The sequence below is a fragment of the Salmo salar genome, chromosome 14 (genome assembly GCF_965601325.2).
Source record: "Salmo salar chromosome 14, fSalSal1, whole genome shotgun sequence".
Taxonomy (NCBI): Eukaryota; Metazoa; Chordata; class Actinopteri; order Salmoniformes; family Salmonidae; genus Salmo; species Salmo salar.
This window is the reverse complement of record NC_138304.1, coordinates 99,203,598-99,228,597: the sequence shown is the minus strand read 5'-3', so window position 1 is coordinate 99,228,597 and position 25,000 is coordinate 99,203,598. Positions and strand designations below refer to the sequence as shown.

Here is a 25,000-nt window from a genome sequence, read left to right as displayed (position 1 = left end):
TGCTGAAATGTATTGAAAATGAAATACAGAAATCTCGTTTAGATAAGTATTCACACCCTTTGGGAGCGATTACAGCTGTGAGTGTTTCTGTTGAGTGAATACATTGAATCCTCTATTCCCTCCATACTGGTCCACACAGTTCAACAACAACAACTTCTCCCCAGGCGCTGATGACCTCGATGAAGGCAGCCTCCACGTACCTCTCTGATTCAGAGGGGTTCAAATGTGGAAGACACATTTCAGTTGTACAACTGACTATGTATCCCTCTTTACCTTCCCTTTAAAACAGTTAGAGTTTATTAGCTGTGATAGGAGAAAACTGAGGATGGATCAACCACATTGTAGTTACTCCACAATACTAACCTACATGACAGAGTGAAAAGGAATCCTGTACAGAAACAAAATATTCCAAAAACATGCGTCCTGTTTGCAAAAAGACACTAAAGTAAAACTGAAAAAAATAATGGCAAAGAAATTAACTTTAAGTGCTGAATAAAAAGTGTTATGTTTGGGGAAACAATCACCGAGTATCGCTTTTCATATTTTCAAGCATGGTGGTGGCTGCACCATGTTATGGGTATGCTTTTTGATTGACTACCTCATCTCTGTACCCCACACATACAGATAATTGTCAGGTCCCTCAGTCGAGCAGTGAATTTCAAACACAGATTAGACCAGGGAGATTTTCCAACGCCTCGCAAAGGACACGTATTGCTAGATGGGTAAACATTTAAGAAGTAGACATTGAATATCCATTTGAGCATAGTGAAGTTATTAATTAAGCTCTGGATGGTGTATCAATACACCCAGTCACTACAAAGATACAGGTGTCCTTCCTAACTCAGTTGGCGGAGAGGAAGGGATTTCACCATGAGGCCAATGGCAGGTCGCCTTGCGGTTCAGAGTGTTGGGCCAGTAACCGAAAGGTCGTTGGTTTAAAATCACCGAGCTGACTAGGTGGGAAAATCTGCCGTTCTGCTATTGAGCAAGGCAGTTAACATTTACGTCATTTAGCAGACGCTCCTATCCAGAGCGATTTAAATGTAAACATAAAATGTGGAAAATCTCCCTGGTCTGTTTGAAATTCACTGCTCGACTGAGGGACCTTAGAGATAACTGTATGTGTGGGGTACAGAGATGAGGTGGTCATTCAACAATCATGTTAAACACTATTCCATGCAACTTATTAAGCACATTCTTACTCTTAACTTATTTTGGCATGCCATAACAAAACAGGTTAAACACTTATTAACTCAAGCCATTTCAGCTTTTAATGAATTCATTTGTAAAAACGTAATTCCACTTGGACATTTTGGGGTATTGTGTGTAGGTCAGCGACACATCATCTCTATTTAATCCACACAACAATATGTGGACTAAGTCTAGTAGTGGGAATACTTTCTGAAGGCTCTGTATGTGTTGTTTGTACTATAAATAGCCTCTGTGGGAAATTCCGCAGTGCTCAGCTCCAGCTGTGTGAACTTCAGACAGACAGAACCCACCTATATACACACCATTATACCAGTGTGTGTGTGTGTGTGTGTGTGTGTGTGTATTAGAGACAGTGATCTCAGATGAGTAGGGTTACACACAGCCTCTGTAGGTCGCATAGCTAGTAGGACATACATTTTAAAGAAACACACACACACACACACACACACACACACACACACACACACACACACACACACACACACACACACACACACACACACACCCCCCTAACCACTCCAGGTTAACAGTCTGCTAAGTGAGGGCAGCCATGTCCTTTTTTAATAAGTTACCCTCCCACTTTAAGCCCTGGGGCGAGCACTCAGGTGTGTGTGTGTGTGTGTGTGTAACTAACCTGAGCAGCAGCTCCTTAGGAAGCTTCTTGTTAATTGGAGCTTCATCACTGGAGGAAAACACCTGGAGAGAGAATCCACATCAGAGACACTGTCACCATGGTAACAAGCACCCAATAGAACTCTCACACACACACACACACACACACACACACACGCACACACACACACAGGCTTACACACACAGGCTTACACACACAGGCTTACACACACAGGCTTACACACACACACACACACAGGCCTACACACACACACACACACACACAGGCCTACACACACACACACACACAGGCCTACACACACACACACAGGCCTACACACACACACAGGCCTACACACACACACAGACAAGAGATATAGAGAGTCCGCTGAGACACCAAAGATTGATTTAGGAATGTTAAGAGTTACAGCTACATAAACAGCGCCTAGCAACACAATAGAACACAGTTACCGAGAGAGACTGGGAACGAGAGAGAGGAAGAAATAGGGAAGGGAAGGTAACGAGAGGGAGTATCCTAATTTACTGGCGAAGACTCAGAAGAGAGGAACATTATAGATTTGATTGGGATCCCCATTACATTAGCCGACTGCAGTGGTGACAGCAAGTCTTCCTGGGGTCCACCACATAATGAAAAAGAAATGACAGAGAAAAATACTTTAGAATTGACATCATTTTAAAAACATTGACAGACATTACAGCTAGGCCAGATAGGGGAGAGGCGTTGTGTTTGTTGGCGTTTTTAAAGCAAATTTAGCTGTTTGAGAAGGAATGGATTTTCATGTGATCATGGCTTTGTATAATAACGTGCATTGCCTTGAATTCGTTCTGGATTTGGGGACTGTGAAGAGACCCCTGGTGGGGTATGTATGGGTGTGTGAAGAGGCTCCTGGTGGCATGTCTGGTGGGGTATGTATGGGTGTGTGAAGAGACCCCTGGTGGCATGTCTGGTGGGGTATGTATGGGTGTGTGAAGAGACTCCTGGTGGCATGTCTGGTGGGGTATGTATGGGTGTGTGAAGAGGCTCCTGGTGGCATGTCTGGTGGGGTATGTATGGGTGTGTGAAGAGGCTCCTGGTGGCATGTCTGGTGGGGTATGTATGGGTGTGTGAAGAGACCCCTGGTGGCATGTCTGGTGGGGTATGTATGGGTGTGTGAAGAGACCCCTGGTGGCATGTCTGGTGGGGTATGTATGGGTGTGTGAAGAGACTCCTGGTGGCATGTCTGGTGGGGTATGTATGGGTGTGTGAAGAGCCTCCTGGTGGCATGTCTGGTGGGGTATGTATGGGTGTGTGAAGAGACCCCTGGTGGCATGTCTGGTGGGGTATGTATGGGTGTGTGAAGAGACCCCTGGTGGCATGTCTGGTGGGGTATGTGTGGGTGTGTGAAGAGACCCCTGGTGGCATGTCTGGTGGGGTATGTATGGGTGTGTGAAGAGACCCCTGGTGGCATGTCTGGTGGGGTATGTATGGGTGTCAGTTATATGTAAGTTGATTATACAGACAATTTTCTAAATTTCAACAATAATATTTCTCACAAAAACAAGAATTAATGTAGTTAATCTCAGGTCAACCCTCAACCAGGAAAGACCGGCATGTTGATGTTAGTTCTGTACGTGCAGTTAAGGACAAGCTGCTCTCTTTGCTGCACTTGCCCATATCCTCTAACCTAGTCCATTCTACCAGACAGTAATCAAGACGAGACAAGACCACAGCCTGGATAACTAGTACAGCTCATTATCCAGAGCCTGGATAACTAGTACAGCTCATTATCCAGAGCCTGGATAACTAGTAGTTGATTTGTGTCAAAAACACAGAACATATTTTTATTAAACAGACTCCTCCCCCATCTTCACAACAACTTAGTCAATACGACTTGACCATGATAACTGACTATATAATGTTATACCTGGGAGTTTAGCTTCCTGAAATGGTTGAATGGTCACACCCTTTATACACAACTCCAGTTGAGGTTTATGTCATAGAGAATGTTTTGAACCAATCACAATGCGTTTAGTTGTCGATGTATTTAAGACCAGTCTATTATTAAATCACTCATTCTGATACTGACTGTAACTCCTTGTTTTAGAATGTCAGTGATGTCACTGGCTTTGGGTGCTGACATGTAGAGTGTGGAGTCATCTGCATACATAGTCACTCTAGCTTTGTGTAAGACCAGTGGCAAATCATTTGCAAAAATAGAGAAGAGTAACGGCCCAAGGCAACTGCCCTGAGGGTCACCGCACTGTACATATCCGATGTTAGAGAAGCTTCCACTGAAGAACACTCTCTTGGTTCTATTGGTTGAATAGGCCTAACTCTCCAACCAGGTGATGGCAGGTCATGTAAAGTCATAGCAAGTCAGTGTCTTTAATAACAATGTATGATCAATAACATTAAAAGGCTGCACTGAAATCTGACAATACAGCTCCAACTACGGGGCCCTCCAACTACGGGGCCCTCCAACTACGGGGCCCTCCAACTACGGGGCCCTCCAACTACGGGGCCCTCCAACTACGGGGCCCTCCAACTACGGGGCCCTCCAACTACGGGGTTAAATAAAGGTGAAATAAAATAAATAAAAGTTCCCTTGCGACAATTTAGCTTTTGCAACGAGACCATTAATTATATTTAAGACAATGGTAGAAGAGAGTGTTTATTTATTTATTTATTTTATTTCACCTTTATTTAACCAGGTAGGCAAGTTGAGAACAAGTTCTCATTTACAATTGCGACCTGGCCAAGATAAAGCAAAGCAGTTCGACAACATACAAAAACACAGAGTTACACATGGAGTAAAACAACCTACAATCAATGATGCAGTAGAAGAAAAAAAAAATATATATATATAAAAAAAAAAAAAAAGATTATATACAATGTGAGCAAATGATGTGAGATAAGGGAGGTAAAGGCAAAAAAATGCCATGGTGGCAAAGTAAATAAAGTATAGCAAGAAAAACACTGGAATGGTAGATTTGTAGTTTGAAGAAAGTTCAGAGATAAAATATAAATAATATGGTGCAAAGGAGCAAAATAAATAAAATAAATAAATAAATACAGTAGGGGAAGAGGTAGTAGTTTGGGCTAAATTATAGATGGGCTATGTACAGGTGCAGTGATCTGTGAGCTGCTCTGACAGCTGGTGCTTAAAGCTAGTGAGGGAGATAAGTGTTTCCAGTTTCAGATATTTTTGTAGTTCGTTCCAGTCATTGGCAGCAGAGAACTGGAAGGAGAGACGACCAAAGGAGGAGTTGGCTTTAGGGGTGACCAGAGAGATATACCTGCTGGAGCGCGTTCTACAGGTGGGTGCTGCTATGGTGACCAGTGAGCGGAGATAAGGGGGGACTTTACCTAGCAGGGTCTTGTAGATGACCTGGAGCCAATGTGTTTGGCGACGACTATGAAGCGAAGGCCAGCCAACGAGAGCGTACAGGTCGCAGTGGTGGGTAGTATATGGGGCTTTGGTGACAAAACGGATGGCACTGTGATAGACTGCATCCAGCTTGTTGAGTAGGGTATTGGAAGCTATTTTGTAAATGACATCGCCGAAGTCGAGGATTGGTAGGATGGTCAGTTTTACGAGGGTATGTTTGGCAGCATGAGTGAAGGATGCTTTGTTGCGAAATAGGAAGCCAATTCGAGATTTCACTTTGGATTGGAGATGATTGATGTGAGTCTGGAAGGAGAGTTTACAGTCTAACCAGACACCTAGGTAGTTGTAGTTGTCCACAAATTCTAAGTTAGAACCGTCCAGAGAAGTGATGCTGGACAGGCGGGCAGGTGCAGCGATCGGTTGAAGAGCATGCATTTAGTTTTACTTGTGTTTAGGAGCAGTTGGAGACCACGGAAGGAGAGTTGAATGGCATTGAAGCTCGTCTGGAGGGTTGTTAACCTGTTAGGGCTAGGGGGCAGCATTGACACGGCTGGATAAAAAACATACCCGAATTAATCTGGTTACCACTCCTACTCAGTAACTAGAATATGCATATACTTATTACATATGGATAGAAAACACCCTAAATTTTCTAAAACTGTTTGAATGGTGTCTGTGAGTATAACAGAACTCAAATGGCAGGTCAAAACCTGAGAGATTCCTTTACAGGAAGTGGCCTGTCTGACCATTTCTGGAACTTCTTTGCCATCTCTATCATTTACTAAGGATCTCTGCTCTAACGTGACACTTCCCACGTCGTCCATAGGCTCTCATAGCCCGGGAAAAAAGAGAATGTCGTCATTCCAGCCCCAGGCTGAAACACATTATCGCCTTTCTCAAGTGGCCCATCAAGAGACACTAGCTTATGCGCGTGACCCCGACCGCCCCCGCCTTTGGGATTTTTTCCTCTGTTTGCCGAAAAGGAGATTCCCTGTCGGAATTTTACCGCTTTTCTACGAGAAAAATGACGTAAAAATTGATTTTAAACAGCGGTTGACATGCTTCGACGTACGGCAATTGAATACTTTGAATTTTATTGTCAGGAATTGCGCCAAGCGCGCGACACTTCTTTACCATTTCGGATAGTGTCTGGAACGCACGAACAAAACGCCGCTATTCGGATATAACGATGGATTATTTTGGACCAAACCAACATTTGTTATTGAAGTAGACGTCCTGGGTGTGCATTCTGACGAAGACAACAAAAGGTAATGACATTTTTATAATAGTAAATATGATTATGGTGAGTGCTAAACTTGCCGGGTGTCTAAATAGCGAGCCCGTGATGCCTGGGCTATATACTTAGAATATTGCAAAATGTGCTTTCACCAAAAAGCTATTTTAAAATCGGACATATCGAGTGCATAGAGGAGGTCTGTATCTATAATTCTTAAAATAATTGTTATGCTTTTTGTGAACGTTTATCGTGAGTAATTTAGTAAAATGTTAGCGAATTCCCCGTAAGTTTGCGGGGGGTATGCTAGTTCTGAACGTCACATGCTAATGTAAAAAGCTGGTTTTTGATATAAATATGAACTTGATTGAACAAAACATGCATGTATTGTATAACATAATGTCCTAGGGTTGTCATCTGATGAAGATCATCAAAGGTGAGTGCTGCATTTAGCTGTCTTCTGGGTTTTGGTGACATTATATGCTGGCTTGAAAAATGGGTGTCTGATTATTTCTGGCTTGGTACTCTGCTGACATAATCTAATGTTTTGCTTTCGTTGTAAAGCCTTTTTGAAATCGGACAGTGTGGTTAGATTAACGAGAGTCTTATCTTTAAATGGCTGTAAAATAGTCATATGTTTGAGAAATTGAAGTAATAGGATTTTGAAGATTTTGAAAATCGCGCCACAGGCTGGCAGTGGATGTTACGTAGGTGGGACGAATTCGTCCCGCCGGTCCCATAGAGGTTAACACAGTGTCCAAAGAAGGGCCAGAAGTGTACAGAATGGTGTCGTCTGCGTAGAGGTGGATCAGAGATTCACCAGCAGCAAGAGCGACATCATTTATGTATACAGAGAAAAGAGTTGGCCCAAGAATTGAACCCTGTGGTACCCCCATAGAGACTGCCAGAGGTCCAGACAGTAGGCCCTCCGATTTGACACACTGAACTCTGTCAGAGAAGTAGTTGGTGAACCAGGCGACGCAATCGTTTGAGAAACCAAGGCTACTGAGTCTGCCGATGAGGATGTGGTGATTAACCTCTCTAGGCTAGGCGGGACGAATTCGTCCCACCTACGTAACAGCCACTGCTATCCTGTGGCGCGATTTTCAAAACCTTAAAAATCCTATTACTTCAATTTCTCAAACATATGACTATTTTACAGCCATTTAAAGACAAGACTCTCGTTAATCTAACCACACTGTCCGATTTCAAAAAGGCTTTACAACGAAAGCAAAACATTAGATTATGTCAGCAGAGTACCAAGCCAGAAATAATCAGACACCCATTTTTCAAGCCAGCATATAATGTCACCAAAACCCAGAAGACAGCTAAATGCAGCACTCACCTTTGATGATCTTCATCAGATGACAACCCTAGGACATTATGTTATACAATACATGCATGTTTTGTTCAATCAAGTTCATATTTATATCAAAAACCAGCTTTTTACATTAGCATGTGACGTTCAGAACTAGCATACCCCCCGCAAACTTCCGGGGAATTCGCTAACATTTTACTAAATTACTCACGATAAACGTTCACAAAAAGCATAACAATTATTTTAAGTATTATAGATACAGACCTCCTCTATGCACTCGATATGTCCGATTTTAAAATAGCTTTTTGGTGAAAGCACATTTTGCAATATTCTAAGTACATAGCCCAGGCATCACGGGCTCGCTATTTAGACACCCGGCAAGTTTAGCACTCACCATAATCATATTTACTATTATAAAAGTTTGATTACCTTTTGTTGTCTTCGTCAGAATACACACCCAGGACTGCTACTTCAATAACAAATGTTGGTTTGGTCCAAAATAATCCATCGTTATATCCGAATAGCGGCGTTTTGTTCGTGCGTTCCAGACACTATCCGAAATAGTAAAGAAGTGTCGCGCGCATGGCGCAATTCGTGACAATAAAATTCTAAGTATTCCATTACCGTACTTCGAAGCATGTCAACCGCTGTTTAAAATCAATTTTTACGACATTTTTCTCGTAGAAAAGCGATAATATTCCGACAGGGAATCTCCTTTTCGGCAAACAGAGGAAAAAATCCCAAAGGCGGGGGCGGTCGGGGTCACGCGCATAAGCCAGTGTCCCTTGATCGGCCACTTGAGAAAGGCGATAATGTGTTTCAGCCTGGGGCTGGAATGACGACATTCTGTTTTTTCCCGGGCTCTGAGAGCCTATGGAAGACGTGGGAAGTGTCACGTTAGAGCAGAGATCCTTAGTAAATGATAGAGATGGAAAACAAGTTCAAGAAATGGCAGGCCACTTCCTGTAAAGGAATCTCTCAGGTTTTGACCTGCCATTTGAGTTCTGTTATACTCACAGACAGCATTCAAACAGTTTTAGAAAATGTTGGGTGTTTTCTATCCATATGTAATAAGTATATGCATATTCTAGTTACTGGGTAGGAGTGGTAACCAGATTAAATCGGGTATGTTTTTTATCCAGTCGTGTCAATACTGCCCCCTAGCCCTAACAGGTTAACAGAGTCAAAAGCTTTGGCCAGGTCAATGAATACGGCAGCACAGTATTGTTTCTTATCGATGGCGGTTAAGATATCGTTTAGGACCTTGAGCGTGGCTGAGGTGCACCCATGACCAGCTCTGAAACCAGATTGCATAGCGGAGAGGGTGCGGTGGGATTCGAAATGGTCGGTAATCTGTTTGTTAACTTGGCTTTCGAAGACCTTAGAAAGGCAGGGTAGGATGGATATAGGTCTGTAGCAATTTGGGTCAAGAGTGTCACCTCCTTTGAAGAGGGGGATGACAGCAGCTGCTTTCCAATCTATGGGAATCTCAGACGACACGAAAGAGAGGTTGAACAGGCTAGTAATAGGGGTTGCAATAATTTCGGCAGATAATTTTAGAAAGAAAGGGTCCAGATTGTCAAGCCCAGCTGATTTGTAGGGGTCCAGATTTTGCAGCAGTGTAGTTCTGTTCAGTTTGGACTTCAGTTTATCGCTAACCTTATCACAGGGACTTTGAAGCACTAACTTACATTATCTGCATGCGATTCTTGGAATACATTGACGATAGCAAAGATTCCATCTTTGACGAGGCCACATAAATGGAATAGGTACTAGCTAGCTTAATAGTTAATATTTGCGCGCTAGCTCTGCATATTCAGCTAGTGTGTGTGTGCGCGATTGACTGGATGAACCTCACGGCAGTTACGTGCAAACTAAGGAACTGGCAGTGGATCAAACCATTGTGAGGCAAAGGGCGGGCGGGGGGGGGGGGGGGGTCGCAATCTTTTGAAACTTAAAAACGCGCTATTAAGTGTCTATAATCAGCACAATTGCTTTCATTGCGTATTATTAATATTATTTAAATTACATAGTTATGTTTCAGTGATATATTGGGGGGGACAAATCATATTTTTCCCAGGATGGGGGGGGGTCGTGTCCCCCCCGTCCCCCCCGGGATTTCCGCCCCTGCCCCTGGCCTAAACCCCACAGAAGAGCTAAAGAGGAAAGTCCACAAGCGTGTACCTCAGAATCTGAAGGATCTGGAGAGATTCTGTATGGAGGAATGCTCTCGGATCCCTTGCCATGTGTTCTCTAACGTCATTACACATTATAGGAGAAGACTCAGAGCTGTTATCTTGGCAAAGGGAGGTTGCACAAAGTATTGAATGAAGGAGTGTCAGTGGCACACATACTTGAGAAATATTTGTTTTATGATGATAATTTATTTTTTCTTTCAATTATTTTACTTTAATTAAAAAGGTTAGATTTTTGTGAATATTTTGAATGAAAGACCAAGAGGATAAATAATATAATTTTTTTCAGAACCCATTTTGCTCATATTTACCAAGGGTGCCAACATTAGTGGAGGGCACTGTGTGTGTAATTAGCCATTTCTTTTAACCAATCATCAGTCATCTGAGTCAGAGCAGTACAAGTTGAGTGTCCTTCTCTATACGCATGCTGAAAGTCAGTAGTTAACCTGTTCTCTGAAAAATAGCATTGTATTTGGTCAAACACATTTCTCTCCATCAGTTTACTAAGAACAGGCAGCAAACTGATTGGTCGGGTTGTTAGAGCCAGCAAAGGGTGCTTTACTGTTGTTAGGCAGTGGAATTATTTTAGCTTCATTCCACACCTGTGGACGGACACAGACAACACACACACACACACCTTTAGGCTTTGGTTAAATACAGTATATAACAAATAGGGTTAGCAATAGAGTCTGCTACCGTTCTCAATAGTTTACCATCAAGGTAGTCTATACCTGGTGGTAATACAGTCTGCTACCATTCTCAATAGTTTCCCATCTAGGTTGTCTATACCTGGTGGTAATACAGTCTGCTACCATTCTCAATAGTTTACCATCTAGGTTGTCTATATGGTAATACAGTCTGCTACCATTCTCAATAGTTTACCATCAAGGTTGTCTATATGGTAATACAGTCTGCTACCATTCTCAATAGTTTACCATCAAGGTTGTCTAGACCTGGTGGTAATAGAGTCTGCTACCATTCTCTATAGTTTCCCATCTAGGTTGTCTAGACCTGGTGGTAATACAGTCTGCTACCATTCTCAATAGTTTCCCATCTAGGTTGTCTAGACCTGGTGGTAATACAGTCTGCTACCATTCTCAATAGTTTACCATCTAGGTTGTCTATATGGTAATACAGTCTGCTACCATTCTCAATAGTTTACCATCAAGGTAGTCTATACCTGGTGGTAATACAGTCTGCTACCATTCTCTATAGTTTCCCATCAAGGTTGTCTATACCTGGTGGTAATACAGTCTGCTACCATGATCTATAGTTTACCATCAAGGTTGTCTATACCTGGTGGTAATACAGTCTGCTACCATGATCTATAGTTTACCATCAAGGTTGTCTATACCTGGTGGTAATACAGTCTGCTACCATTCTCAATAGTTTTCTCAATAGTTTCCCATCTAGGTTGTCTATACCTGGAGGTAATACAGTCTGCTACCATTCTCCAATAGTTTACCATCTAGGTTGTCTATATGGTAATACAGTCTGCTACCATTCTCAATAGTTTACCATCTAGGTTGTCTAGACCTGGTGGTAATACAGTCTGCTACCATTCTCAATAGTTTACCATCTAGGTTGTCTAGACCTGGTGGTAATACAGTCTGCTACCATTCTCAATAGTTTACCATCTAGGTTGTCTATATGGTAATACAGTCTGCTACCATTCTCAATAGTTTACCATCTAGGTTGTCTATATGGTAATACAGTCTGCTACCATTCTCAATAGTTTCCCATCTAGGTTGTCTATACCTGGAGGTAATACAGTCTGCTACCATTCTCAATAGTTTACCATCTAGGTTGTCTAGACCTGGTGGTAATACAGTCTGCTACCATTCTCAATAGTTTACCATCTAGGTTGTCTATACCTGGAGGTAATACAGTCTGCTACCATTCTCCAATAGTTTACCATCTAGGTTGTCTATATGGTAATACAGTCTGCTACCATTCTCAATAGTTTACCATCAATGTTGTCTATTATACCTGGTGGTAATACAGTCTGCTACCATTCTCAATAGTTATATATATATATATATATATATTATACACATGCAGAGAAACATAGGACAAGCAACACGTAGCATGCAGACAGAGCAACACGTAGCATGCAGACAGAGCAACACGTAGCATGCAGACAGAGCAACACGTAGCATGCAGACAGAGCAACACGTAGCATGCAGACAGAGAAACACGTAGCATGCAGACAGAGAAATAGCACCAAAAAGCAACAAAACACAATAGATAAAAGAACCATAACATTTTTCTATGAATCATTAATCCAGAGGGCTCTAACAGTTCATTTATTAACAGGTGCTTTCTTATCAACAATTAGCAGGAATATTTCTACAAATACTTCCAGTGCTGCATCTGGATTCACTTCCTCATACACGTCAGACCAACACACATTTAAAAAAAATCTTCAACAAGAGTCCTGAGAAAACATTTAGTATGATCTCTTATGAATTAATTTAGGACCAACATTTGGCACTTTGGCTTTCCTTGTTATTGCCACAATGTTCTGGTCACTAACTACAGCCAATGGGAACTGATATTGCTGAGCAAAGCTCTGCAGCCTTAGTGAAGATATGATCAATACAAGTGGATGTCACAGATCCAACACTATTGGTTTGCTCTTTAGTTGGCTGAGTGATAACCTGGGTTATATTACAGCCATTAGTCACAGAAGATTCCTGTTGAGAGAACAGCTAGTTGCTAACCAGCCAATGTTCAGGTCACCCAGATAATAGACCTCCGTTAACATCACATACACTATCAAGCATTTCACACACATTATCTAGATACTGACTGTTAGCACTTGGTGGCCTATAGCAACACCCCAAAAGATTAGGCTTTATATGACCACAACACTTCAAAAACATTTTGTCATGAGATCCTCTCGAAGCATTACAGAGATACACACACCTCCCCCATAGGCATTCCTGTCCCATAGGCATTCCTGTAGACGTTATAGCCTTGTATTGCTACTGCTGTATCAAAGAAATGATCTAAGTGAGTCTCAGAAATGGCTAATTTATGAATGTTATATGACGTTAGCAAGTTATTGATTTCATGAACCTTATTTCTAAGGCTACATAAATGTATATGGGCTGTTCGTAGTGCTTTCCTTCATAGCTTATCAGAAATAGACATCACATGGAAAAGATCAAACAAAACAAATAAACATTCAGCAGTCGATCTAATAATCAGTTGGTGTGTGTGTGTGTGTGTGTGTGTGTGTGTGTGTGTGTGCTGCAGGGTTGATGCTACGAACCACAGGCTTGGCTCTCTCATCCCTTCCAGGCTTCTGGGAGGGAGGGTGACCAATGAGCCTGTCATAACAGATGTAAGCAATGTCCCCACGCGCTCCGGCAGCTTTCATGGCTGGGATAAGTTCTTTCCTCTTCTGGCACACAGCTTCAGGATAGTCCTCATTGAGGAAGATGTACTTACTATATGTTCCTCTCAAGTTCTTGGCTCGGTTCAGAACAGCTACCTTGTCCTTTAACCTTAGGAACTTGACCACTATCGGCCTGGGCCTGTCACCTGGGCTGGTGGTGGGTTTTCCATTCCTGTGGTGGGTTCTCCAGGCCTGTGGTGGGTTCTCCATTCCTGTGGTGGGTTCTCCAGGCCTGTGGTGGGTTCTCCAGGCCTGTGGTGGGTTCTCCAGGCCTGTGGTGGGTTCTCCAGGCCTGTGGTGGGCCGGTGGTGGGTTCTCCAGGCCTGTGGTGGGTTCTCCAGGCCGGTGGTGGGTTCTCCAGGCCGGTGGTGGGTTCTCCAGGCCGGTGGTGGGTTCTCCAGGCCGGTGGTGGGTTCTCCAGGCCGGTGGTGGGTTCTCCAGGCCGGTGGTGGGTTCTCCAGGCCTGTGGTGGGTTCTCCAGGCCTGTGGTGGGCCTGGGCTCCACCTCAATCTGCCTTTGATCCATCTTCAGTTTCTCCAAAATAATTTCAAATTTCTTTCTTCAGACTCCGTCCAGGTCTCTCCACAACAATGTTGTCCTGTCTTGATTGTCCCTCAAGATAACAATGACGGAGAAATCTGATTATAATGGATTCACCTACAGAACTGATGTCCTCTCTCAAAAACTTACTGATTTCTGTCAACTTCCTGTTTTAATTAAACTCATCGAGCTGACCCTGAGAGAACCGCAAACTGTTCTTCAGGTCTTGGACTTCTCTGGTCAGATCATCCATTCTTTTATTAGTCGACTCCACCAGTATTTGGACACAACACTTGAAGCTATTTTCTTGTTGTTGTAACAACTGTTTGTAGAACTCAATGTTCTTTTAAAAGAATCCTTCACCTGTGAGCGGAGCATGCCCAATTTACATGGACCGGGTTTCCCCAAAGGCTGGAGTGTCGGCCTTCTCACCCCCTCCAATTTTGCTCAAGTACCGTTCACCTCACGAGCTTAGGGCATGCCCGCCCCAGCATGCATTTGTAGGCTACTTGTGTGCTGCTATAACCCCTTGCTTTAGCTACGGTCATGGAGTAAGCTAAGTATTTTCATAAAGAAACTGATAAAAGACACAGGTGCAAAATCAAGGTGACTTAAAGATGAGGACCAAGAGCAACAGAGGGAGTGCTGTGATGTAGTGTCCACAACTAAAGAGTCATTGTGGAATCTGAAAAGACACGTATCCTGAAAGCATGATGGTGTACTATGTGCACATGCTAATAAAGGAAAAAGGTGGGTAACTAGCTAAGTGTAGCTAACTGTGTCAAGGTAGCAAAGTATTTATAAGCCAAAAATAAAATGTGTTAATTTTCATTCTATCAATGATTCTGCCCCAATAGGCCTGACATATACCTCTTTCAAGGAGCTTTTGGTTTTGATAGGGTTATTTTGATAGGGTTATTTTGCCAGGGCTCTCTAACCCTGTTCCTGGAGAGAGACCCTCCTGTAGGTTCACTACAACCCTAATGTAGCGTACCTGATTCTAGTAATTAGCTGGTTGATAAGCTGAATCAGGTTAGTTACAACTGAGGTTGGAGTTAAAACCTACAGGAGGGTATCTCTCCAGGAACGGGGTTGGACTTAAAACCTACAGGAGGGTATCTCTCCAGGAACAGGGTTGGAGTTAAAACCTACAGGAGGGTCTCTCTCCAGGAACAGGGTTGGAGTTAAAACCTACAGGAGGGTATCTCTCCAGGAACAGGGTTGGAGTTAAAACCTACAGGAGGGTATCTCTCCAGGAACAGGGTTGGAGTTAAAACCTAGGCTTATTTTGGTGCTAATTTATGGTAATTTGCCTAATTATCATTAGGCTAATTAAGCTTGAATTTGTATTTATAGAGAACGAGACACAGCAGCAACGAACTTTGCAGGAGAAAGACACATTCCAAGTTAACTTTTCTGCATGTAAAATCCCGGCAGTGTCTCGGAAGAGAGGCAATAGGATGAGGCTTTTTAAATTTTTTTATATAGCTTACTAACCCCTAACTAAAAGGGAGAATAGGAAGGAATGTGGTACTTTGCAGCTCAACAAGGCTACACACCACCTTGCTATAGTACGGTCAGAGACATCCTCATGCCCCATGGAAGCCAAGGCTACACACCACCTTACTATAGAACGGTCAGAGACATCCTCATGCCCCATCATGCCCCATGGAAGGCAAGCTGAGAGACCTATTGCAACTAGCTGATGTTTTCATTGTGCCAACTGACATTTGGACCAGTAGAAGGGGACTCAGTTTAAATGTCACCACCGATAAATCCACTATAATTGAGAATTTCAATAGGCATTTTTCTACGGCTGGCCAAGCTATCCACCTGGCTACCCCTACTGCAGTCAACAGCACTGCACCCCCCCCCACAGCTACTCGCCCAAGCCTTCCCCATTTCTCCTTCTCCCAAATCCAGTCAGCTGATGTTCTGAAAGAGCTGCAAAATCTGGACCCCTACAAATCAGCTGGGCTAGACAATCTGGACCCTTTCTTTCTAAAACTATCTGCCGAAATTGTTGCAACCCCTATTACTAGCCTGTTCAACCTCTCTTTCGTGTCACCTGAGATTCCCAAAGATTGGAAAGCAGCTGTGGTCATCCCCCTCTTCAAATGGGGGGAACACTCTTGACCCAAACTGCTACAGACCTATATCTATCTGACCCTGCCTTTCTAAAGTCTTCAAAAGCCAAGTCAACAAACAGATTACCGACCACTTCGAATCCCACCGCACCTTCTCCGCTATGCAATCTGGTTTCAGAGCTGGTCATGGGTGCACCTCAGCCACGCTCAAGGTCCTAAACGATATCTTAACCGCCATCGATAAGAAACAATACTGTGCTCCCGTATTCATTGACCTGGCCAAGGCTTTCGACTCTGTCAATCACCACATCCTCATCGGCAGACTCAATAGCCTTGGTTTCTCAAATGATTGCCCCGCCTGGTTCACCAACTACTTCTCAGACAGAGTTCAATGTGTCAAATCGGAGGGCCTGATGTCCGGGCCTCTGGTAGTCTCTATGGGGGTGCCACAGGGTTAAATTCTTGGGCCGACTCTTTTCTCTGTATACATCAATGATGTCGCTCTTGCTGCTGGTGAGTCTCTGATCCACCTCTACGCAGACGACACCATTCTGTATACTTCCGGCCCTTCTTTGGACACTGTTAACTACCCTCCAGACGAGCTTCAATGCCATACAACTCTCCTTCCGTAGCCTCCAACCGCTCTTAAATACAAATAAAACTAAATGCATGCTCTTCAACCGATCGCTGCCTGCACCTGCCCGTCCTTCCAGCATCACTACTCTGGACGGTTCTGACTTAGAATATGTGGACAACTACAAATACCTAGGTGTCTGGTTAGACTGTAAACTCTCCTTCCAGACTCACATCAAACATCTCCAATCCAAAGTTAAATCTAGAATTGGCTTCCTATTTCGCAACAAAGCATCTTTCACTCATGCTGCCAAACATCTCCAATCCAGGATCCTACCGATCCTCGACTTCGGCGATGTCATTTACAAAATAGCCTCCAATACCCTACTCAATAAATTGGATGCAGTCTATCACAGTGCCATCCGTTTTGTCAGCAAAGCTCCATATACTACCCACCACTGCGACCTGTACGCTCTCGTTGGCTGGCCCTCGCTTCATACTCGTCGACAAACCCACTGGCTCGAGGTCATCTACAAGACCCTGCTAGGTAAAGTTCCCCCTTATCTCAGCTCGCTGGTCACCATAGCAGCACCCACCTGTAGCACGCGCTCCAGCAGGTATATCTCTCTGGTCACCCCCAAAGCCAATTCCTCCTTCGGCCACCTCTCCTTCCAGTTCTCTGCTGCCAATGATTGTAACGAACTACAAAAATCTCTAAAACTGGTAACACTTGTTCTCAACTTGCCTACCTGGTTAAATAAAGGTAAAATAAATAAAATTAAATAAATAAGGTACCGCCTTCTTTACCTTTTTTAGGAAGCTCATTGGATCCCAGGGCGGGGTCAAATTGACCGTTCTTTTTATTGCTGAGAGAGAAAAAGGTTGCTCACTTTTGCAAACACTACAGCTAGTTACGTTAAGTGTTGGTAGTGGCGCAGTGAGTAATTACAGCTAGTTGGCTAAGCTTTGATCAGCATGGATGTCCCAAAATGGCTGGGCACTGCCAAGAGAAAAAAAAACCTGAGGACCACCATTTTCAAGACAGATGCTGAACTCACGAGCAGCCTGCTAGCCCGACCACCAAGGCTGAGGAGCCTAGCAGCAAATGCACAACCTGGCCATCCCACACGCAGTCTGGCCATCCCACACGCTGCCTGCTGACCAACAAGATGGAGAAGAGTCAGGGCCTAGCACCAGCAGCACGAGGGTAACATCACAACAAGCCAGCGTTAGGAGCCAGCGTTACCCCAGCCACCAGACCACCTCTCAGTGATGAGGAGCCAGCGTTACCCCAGCCACCAGACCACCTCTCAGTGATGAGGAGCCAGCGTTACCCCAGCCACCAGACCACCTCTCAGTGATGAGGAGCCAGCGTTACCCCAGCCACATCGGTGATGAGGAGCCAGCGTTACCTCAGCCACCTGACCACCTCTCAGTGATGAGGAGCCAGCGTTACCCCAGCCACCAGACCACCTCAGTGATGAGGAGCCAGCGTTACCTCAGCCACCAGACCACCTCAGTGATGAGGAGCCAGCGTTACCCCAGCCACCAGACCACCTCAGTGATGAGGAGCCAGCGTTACCCCAGCCACCAGACGACCTCAGTGATGAGGAGCCAGCGTTACCCCAGCCACATCAGTGATGAGGAGCCAGCGTTACCCCAGCCACATCGGTGATGAGGAGCCAGCGTTACCCCAGCCACATCGGTGATGAGGAGCCAGCGTTACCCCAGCCACATCGGTGATGAGGAGCCAGCGTTACCCCAGCCACATCAGTGATGAGGAGCCAGCGTTACCCCAGACGCATTTTCAGTGGGAGAAAAGCGGCCTTTTGTAGCGTCTCCAGTTGGTTGTGGTGCAGCTATGTCATCTGAGGAGGCGATGGAGGACTTGTTCAACGTGTGCAGCTCTCTGTACGATGACTTTAGAAAACCCCATGGTGGCTGCACGGTACACTGGGGAGAAACTGAAGAAGACTTCTTGATCAGACATGGACTGGCCACCTTGCCACGGTGTCAGTCATTTTGAAATCAAGTGACAACATCAGAGATGGCTTGGTGAAATCCAATCTACTTGTGCATATGGCACAGATGTCAGACTTGGGGCCATAGGCTTATTGAAAGCAGTGACAGAGCCAAGCTTTAAGTGTATTGCTAACATGACTCACACAATCCTGGGGCTCTTTGGCCCTCCTAACAAGTTACTGCAGTCAGAAACTACTGCTCTGCACACCGGTGTCAAACTCGTATGTAGAAAAACTGCAATGTGATGCTGAATTGGAAAAGCTTTGGGAGGCATGCCAGAAGGGCAGGACCACACCAGCTTCAAGCAGACGACAGACTCATGACAAACTCTGTGAAAGCACAGTGGGTCAGCATGATGATGGAAACGAGATGCGGTGTCGCCTAAACAACTGTTTTTTTTTTAGCACTTTGGATGCCGTGGTGAGGAAAATGTCATCATGATTTAGCAAAGAAAATAGTCAACTGGTGGAGGCTCTGTCTTCTAAAATGGTAAGCTACCACCACCATGTCGCTGGCCGCCATACCAGAATTAGCAATTCATTCTTTTTCCACTCATGTAAGCCTGGTTGTTTGGAAGATTTTTTTTTAATGTATAGTTACTTTAGGCCTTTGCTTTTTACTTCAATGCATGTTAGATTTCTGTGACTTGTCTAATTGCTATTGATGGATATCCAGCTTTGCATTATTTGATTGGTATAGAGACAATGACCAATGTAGCTTATTGGTTGTGCTCTCCCATTGTCCTGGCTGTCCACTTCAGAGGTGCTTGGATTGGCAGAGCATCATCCTTTCATCTCGCTGACTGGCGGTCCTGAATCTATGGTTACGCTGTGTGCTGTTTTAATGAGCGCATCTTAGGCTACCAATCTTCCCGGGGCTTCTCTTCAACATCACATGCTTTCTTGTGGACGAAATGACAGTTGTGTACATGGCTGCGTTTCAGATAGGCCTACATTTCTGTACATGTTGTATGTCGCAGTAGTTTAGGACCAATACCGTGTGCAGTCTAACTAAAAAGAAGTAGGCAAACATTTCACTCTGTTATTATTCGTTTACATCACACACAGCCGTTGTGTGATAGGCTACTCTAAAAGTGATGTCAATAACTAGGAAAACGACACAGCCTACTTCTTCGTCCCCTCCCTGCTCTCTTGCTACAGCGTGTTACTATCTGAATGGGTGTTTACTCTTCTTCGTCCCCTCCCTGCTCTCTCGCTACAGCGTGTTACTATCTGAATGGGTGTTTACTCTTCTTCGTCCCCTCCCTGCTCTCTCGCTACAGCGTGTTACTATCTGAATGGGTGTTTACTCTTCTTCGTCCCCCTCCCTGCTCTCTTGCTACAGCGTGTTACTATCTGAATGGGTGTTTACTCTTATTCGCGCCAGATTCAAAACTGTCTACTGTCATGTAGGACATTTCACTTCAGCTATGAATACCCGCACTTAGTTTGATTTAGTTAGCTTTTCTGAAACTCTCCCACAGAAAATATTATGCGGCTGAAGAAGCGGTGGCTTGGCTTAACGTAGGTTACGCTCATGGCAGAGCGACACAAATTCTACAGAAATCTAGCCTATAGTTCTAAGTATTGAAGTTTAAGCTATGAAGCCTGTAAGAATATTTGACAGACTAGTGGTTGCTCTTCCTGTCAGCTGATCTGTGTGTGTTGGTATGTCGTAGTGGGGCACATACCTTTCTGTTATCATATGAAACATTCCAGATAGATTTTTGTACATTTGAACAGCAGTAGGACCAATCTACTTTGTTTATTTAGGGCTCTAAAGCAATACTAGTTATGCCCCCCCCCCCCCCCGCCATGGATTCATCCTGGAGCCAGGCCTGACACACACACACACACACACACACACACACACACACACACACACACACACACACACACACACACACACACACACACACACACACACACACACACACACACACACACACACACACGCAGCAAGATAACCATTACAGATCACATGCTACCCTACCTAATGTGTTCAGTACGGCACAATCCCTATTATGTAGAACAGACATAGCCTAACTTTGTTAAGCGAGGAATCATGTTAGCTCTAGTTATGACATTTCTATCTGCAAAGGTCTGTATGTTGTCCACCCTCCAGTCTGAACTCCAGCAGGCTGGTTCCTATATAACATGTATGTTGTCCACCCTCCAGTCTGAACTCCAGCAGGCTGGTTCCTATATAACATGTATGTTGTCCACCCTCCAGTCTGAACTCCAGCAGGCTGGTTCCTATATAACATGTATGTTGTCCACCCTCCAGTCTGAACTCCAGCAGGCTGGTTCCTATATAACATGCATGTTGTCCACCCTCCAGTCTGAACTCCAGCAGGCTGGTTCCTATATAACATGCATGTTGTCCACCCTCCAGTCTGAACTCCAGCAGGCTGGTTCCTATATAACATGCATGTTGTCCACCCTCCAGTCTGAACTCCAGCAGGCGAACTCCAGCAGCCTGGTTCCTATACAACATGTATGTTGTCCACCCTCCAGTCTGAACTCCAGCAGGCTGGTTCCTATATAACATGCATGTTGTCCACCCTCCAGTCTGAACTCCAGCAGGCTGGTTCCTATATAACATGCATGTTGTCCACCCTCCAGTCTGAACTCCAGCAGCCTGGTTCCTATATAACATGCATGTTGCCGCAACGCGTGACAGTTCTACAGCGTGACCAACCCAACGAGTCTGTTACTGACAGAGAGAGGTGGGAGACGACTTACATACGACACTGAATAACACTGACTTTTGTAGGGCAGTTAGCTTTAGAGTAGTTGCCTATATGGGCTATAAACAAATTCAAGGCTCCAGGTTAAATCGTCTCGGCCTCACCCCTATAGGGTGGGGTCGGCAGGTAGCCTAGTGGTTAGAGCATTGGACCAGTAACCGAAAGGTTGCTAGATCGAATCCCTGAGCTGACAAGGTAAAACATCTGTCGTTCTGCCCCTGAACAAGGCAGTTAACCCACTGTTCCTAGGCCGTCATTGTAAATAAGAATTTGTTCTTAACTGACTTGCCTAGTTAAATAAAGGTAAAAAAAAAATATATATATATATATATATAGCCCAAACCAATCTCCAGCCCTGGTCCCAGTCCCTAAGCCCAACCCATTCTCTCTCTGCAGCCCACCACCTATACCCCAGCCTATCAATCCCTTATACCCTGGTCCCAGCCTCAGTCCTATACCCCAGCCTATCAATCCCTTATACCCTGGTCCCAGCCTCAGCTCTATACCCCAGCCTATCAATCCCTTATACCCTGGTCCCAGCCTCAGCTCTATACCCCAGCCTATCAATCCCTTATACGCTGGTCCCAGCCTCAGTCCTATACCCCAGCCTATCAATCCCTTATACCCTGGTCCCAGCCTCAGTCCTATACCCCAGCCTATCAATCCCTTATACGCTGGTCCCAGCCTCAGTCCTATACCCCAGCCTATCAATCCCTTATACCCTGGTCCCAGCCTCAGCCTCCCCCTATACCGGGCCCAGCCCGTCCATCCCCAGCCATCCCTTATACCCGGTCCCGCCCGCTCCCCCAGCCTCACCCCCCGGCCGCCTCGCTCATACCCCAGCCTATCAATCCCCTTATACCCTGGTCCCAGCCTCAGCTCTATACCCCAGCCTATCAATCCCCTTATACCCTGGTCCCAGCCTCAGCTCTATACCCCAGCCTATCAATCCCCTTATACCCTGGTCCCAGCCTCAGCTCTATACCCCAGCCTATCAATCCCCTTATACCCTGGTCCCAGCCTCAGCTCTATACCCCAGCCTATCAATCCCCTTATACCCTGGTCCCAGCCTCAGCCCTATACCCCATGTTGTTTGCTTACCCAGGCATAGTAGTTCTGACTGCAATCATTACCAGAGAACTATAATGACTATAATAACAGCTACCCCAGTCCCAGCCCTGTCCTTAAGGCATCAGCCCCTAACCATGTTCCCAGCCCTGTCCTTAAGGCATCAGCCCCTAACCATGTTCCCAGCCCTGTCCTTAAGGCATCAGCCCCTAACCATGTTCCCAGCCCTGTCCTTAAGGCATCAGCCCCTAACCATGTTCCCAGCCCTAACTGGCAACCAACTCCAGCCCTAACTGGCAACCAGCCCCAGCCTTATTATGGCAACCAGCCCTATTATGGCAACCAGCCCTATTATGGCAACCAGCCCTATTATGGCAACCAGCCTCAGCCTTAACTGGCAACCAGCCCTAACTGGCAACCAGGCCCTAACTGGCAACCAGGCCCTAACTGGCAACCAGCCCTAACTGGCAACCAGCCTCAGCCCTATTATGGCAACCAACCCCAGCCCTAACTGGCAACCAACCCTAACTGGCAACCAGCCCCAGCCCTAACATGGCAACCAACCCCAGCCCTAACATGGCAACCAGCCCCAGCCCTAACATGGCAACCAGCCCTATTATGGCAACCAGCCCTATTATGGCAACCAGCCCTATTATGGCAACCAACCTCAGCCCTAACATGGCAACCAGCCTATTATGGCAACCAGCCCTAACATGGCAACCAGCCCCAGCCCTAACATGGCAACCAGCCCCAGCCCTAACATGGCAACCAGCCCCAGCCCTAACATGGCAACCAGCCCCAGCCCTAACATGGCAACCAGCCCCAGCCCTAACATGGCAACCAGCCCCAGCCCTAACATGGCAACCAGCCCCAGCCCTAACATGGCAACCAGCCCCAGCCCTAACATGGCAACCAGCCCCAGCCCTAACATGGCAACCAGCCCCAGCCCTAACATGGCAACCAGCCCCAGCCCTAACATGGCAACCAGCCCCAGCCCTAACATGGCAACCAGCCCCAGCCCTAACATGGCAACCAGCCCCAGCCCTAACATGGCAACCAGCCCCAGCCCTAACATGGCAACCAGCCCCAGCCCTAACATGGCAACCAGCCTCAGCCCTAACATGGCAACCAGCCTCAGCCCTAACATGGCAACCAGCCTCAGCCCTAACATGGCAACCAGCCTCAGCCCTAACATGGCAACCAGCCTCAGCCCTAACATGGCAACCAGCCTCAGCCCTAACATGGCAACCAGCCTCAGCCCTAACATGGCAACCAGCCTCAGCCCTAACATGGCAACCAGCCTCAGCCCTAACATGGCAACCAGCCTCAGCCCTAACATGGCAACCAGCCTCAGCCCTAACATGGCAACCAGCCCCAGCCCTAACATGGCAACCAGCCCCAGCCCTAACATGGCAACCAGCCCCAGCCCTAACATGGCAACCAGCCCCAGCCCTAACATGGCAACCAGCCCCAGCCCTAACATGGCAACCAGCCCCAGCCCTAACATGGCAACCAGCCCCAGCCCTAACATGGCAACCAGCCCCAGCCCTAACATGGCAACCAGCCCCAGCCCTAACATGGCAACCAGCCCCTAACTGGCAACCAGCCCCTAACTGGCAACCAGCCCCTAACTGGCAACCAGCCCCAGCCCTAACATGGCAACCAGCCCTAACCGGCAACCAGCCCTAACTGGCAACCAGCCCTAACTGGCAACCAGCCCTAACTGGCAACCAGCCTAACGGCAACCAGCCCCTAACTGGCAACCAGCCCCTAACCGGCAACCAGCCCCTAACTGGCAACCAGCCCCTAACCGGCAACCAGCCCCTAACCGGCAGCCAGCCCCTAACCGGCAACCAGCCCCTAACCGGCAACCAGCCCCTAACCGGCAACCAGCCCCTAACCGGCAACCAGCCCCTAACCGGCAGCCAGCCCCTAACTGGCAACCAGCCCCTAACTGGCAGCCAGCCCCTAACTGGCAACCAGCCCCTAACTGGCAGCCAGCCCCTAACCGGCAACCAGCCCCTAACCGGCAACCAGCCCCTAACTGGCAACCAGCCCTAACTGGCAACCAGCCCTAACTGGCAACCAGCCCTAACTGGCAACCAGCCCCAGCCCTAACTGGCAACCAGCCCCAGCCCTAACTGGCAACCAGCCCCTAACTGGCAGCCAGCCCCAGCCCTAACTGGCAACCAGCCCCTAACTGGCAACCAGCCCCTAACTGGCAACCAGCCCTATCCGTCGCTCCTGTCCCACAGACTGAGCTCGGTGTTGCAGCAGTCAGATTGTGCGTCTGTCTGGACAATTACAGGATTTCAGATTACCCTTAACCAACAGAGCCCCAGCTCCCTCCAGCATGTACAATTCAAACCGTGCACGCACAAACACCCTACGGAAAACCTACTACCGTTCATATCCGTTTACATACACACTCCTGTCCCGTTCCTGCAGCTCTTACCTCAAACCTGCCCTTGGTGATGCCGTTCATATCTGCGGAGGGTGTTACCGTACACAACACGTCTGGGGCTAAGCGTTAGGTTTGGCGGATACCCTATTGTTTTTGTAGCCTGTGTCGTTGGAAGGGCTGCTGGTGGGAGAAG

General features: G+C 46.2%; 1 protein-coding gene across 2 annotated transcripts in view; it reads right to left on the bottom strand.

Moving 5' to 3' along the window:
* The window catches only part of LOC106570633 (F-box/LRR-repeat protein 2), a 44,271-nt gene that overhangs the window by 19,061 nt on the left and 210 nt on the right, over positions 1-25,000 (bottom strand). For both annotated transcript variants that reach the window (XM_045694963.2, XM_045694962.2), the window contains exons 1-2: positions 24,859-25,000; positions 1,847-1,908 (exon numbers count right to left, since the gene is read on the bottom strand). The exon at positions 24,859-25,000 is cut by the window's right edge. In XM_045694963.2, the coding sequence (XP_045550919.1) occupies positions 1,847-1,908; positions 24,859-24,888 (92 nt within the window). In that variant the 5' untranslated portion in view covers positions 24,889-25,000. The remainder of the gene's footprint in view (positions 1-1,846; positions 1,909-24,858) is intronic.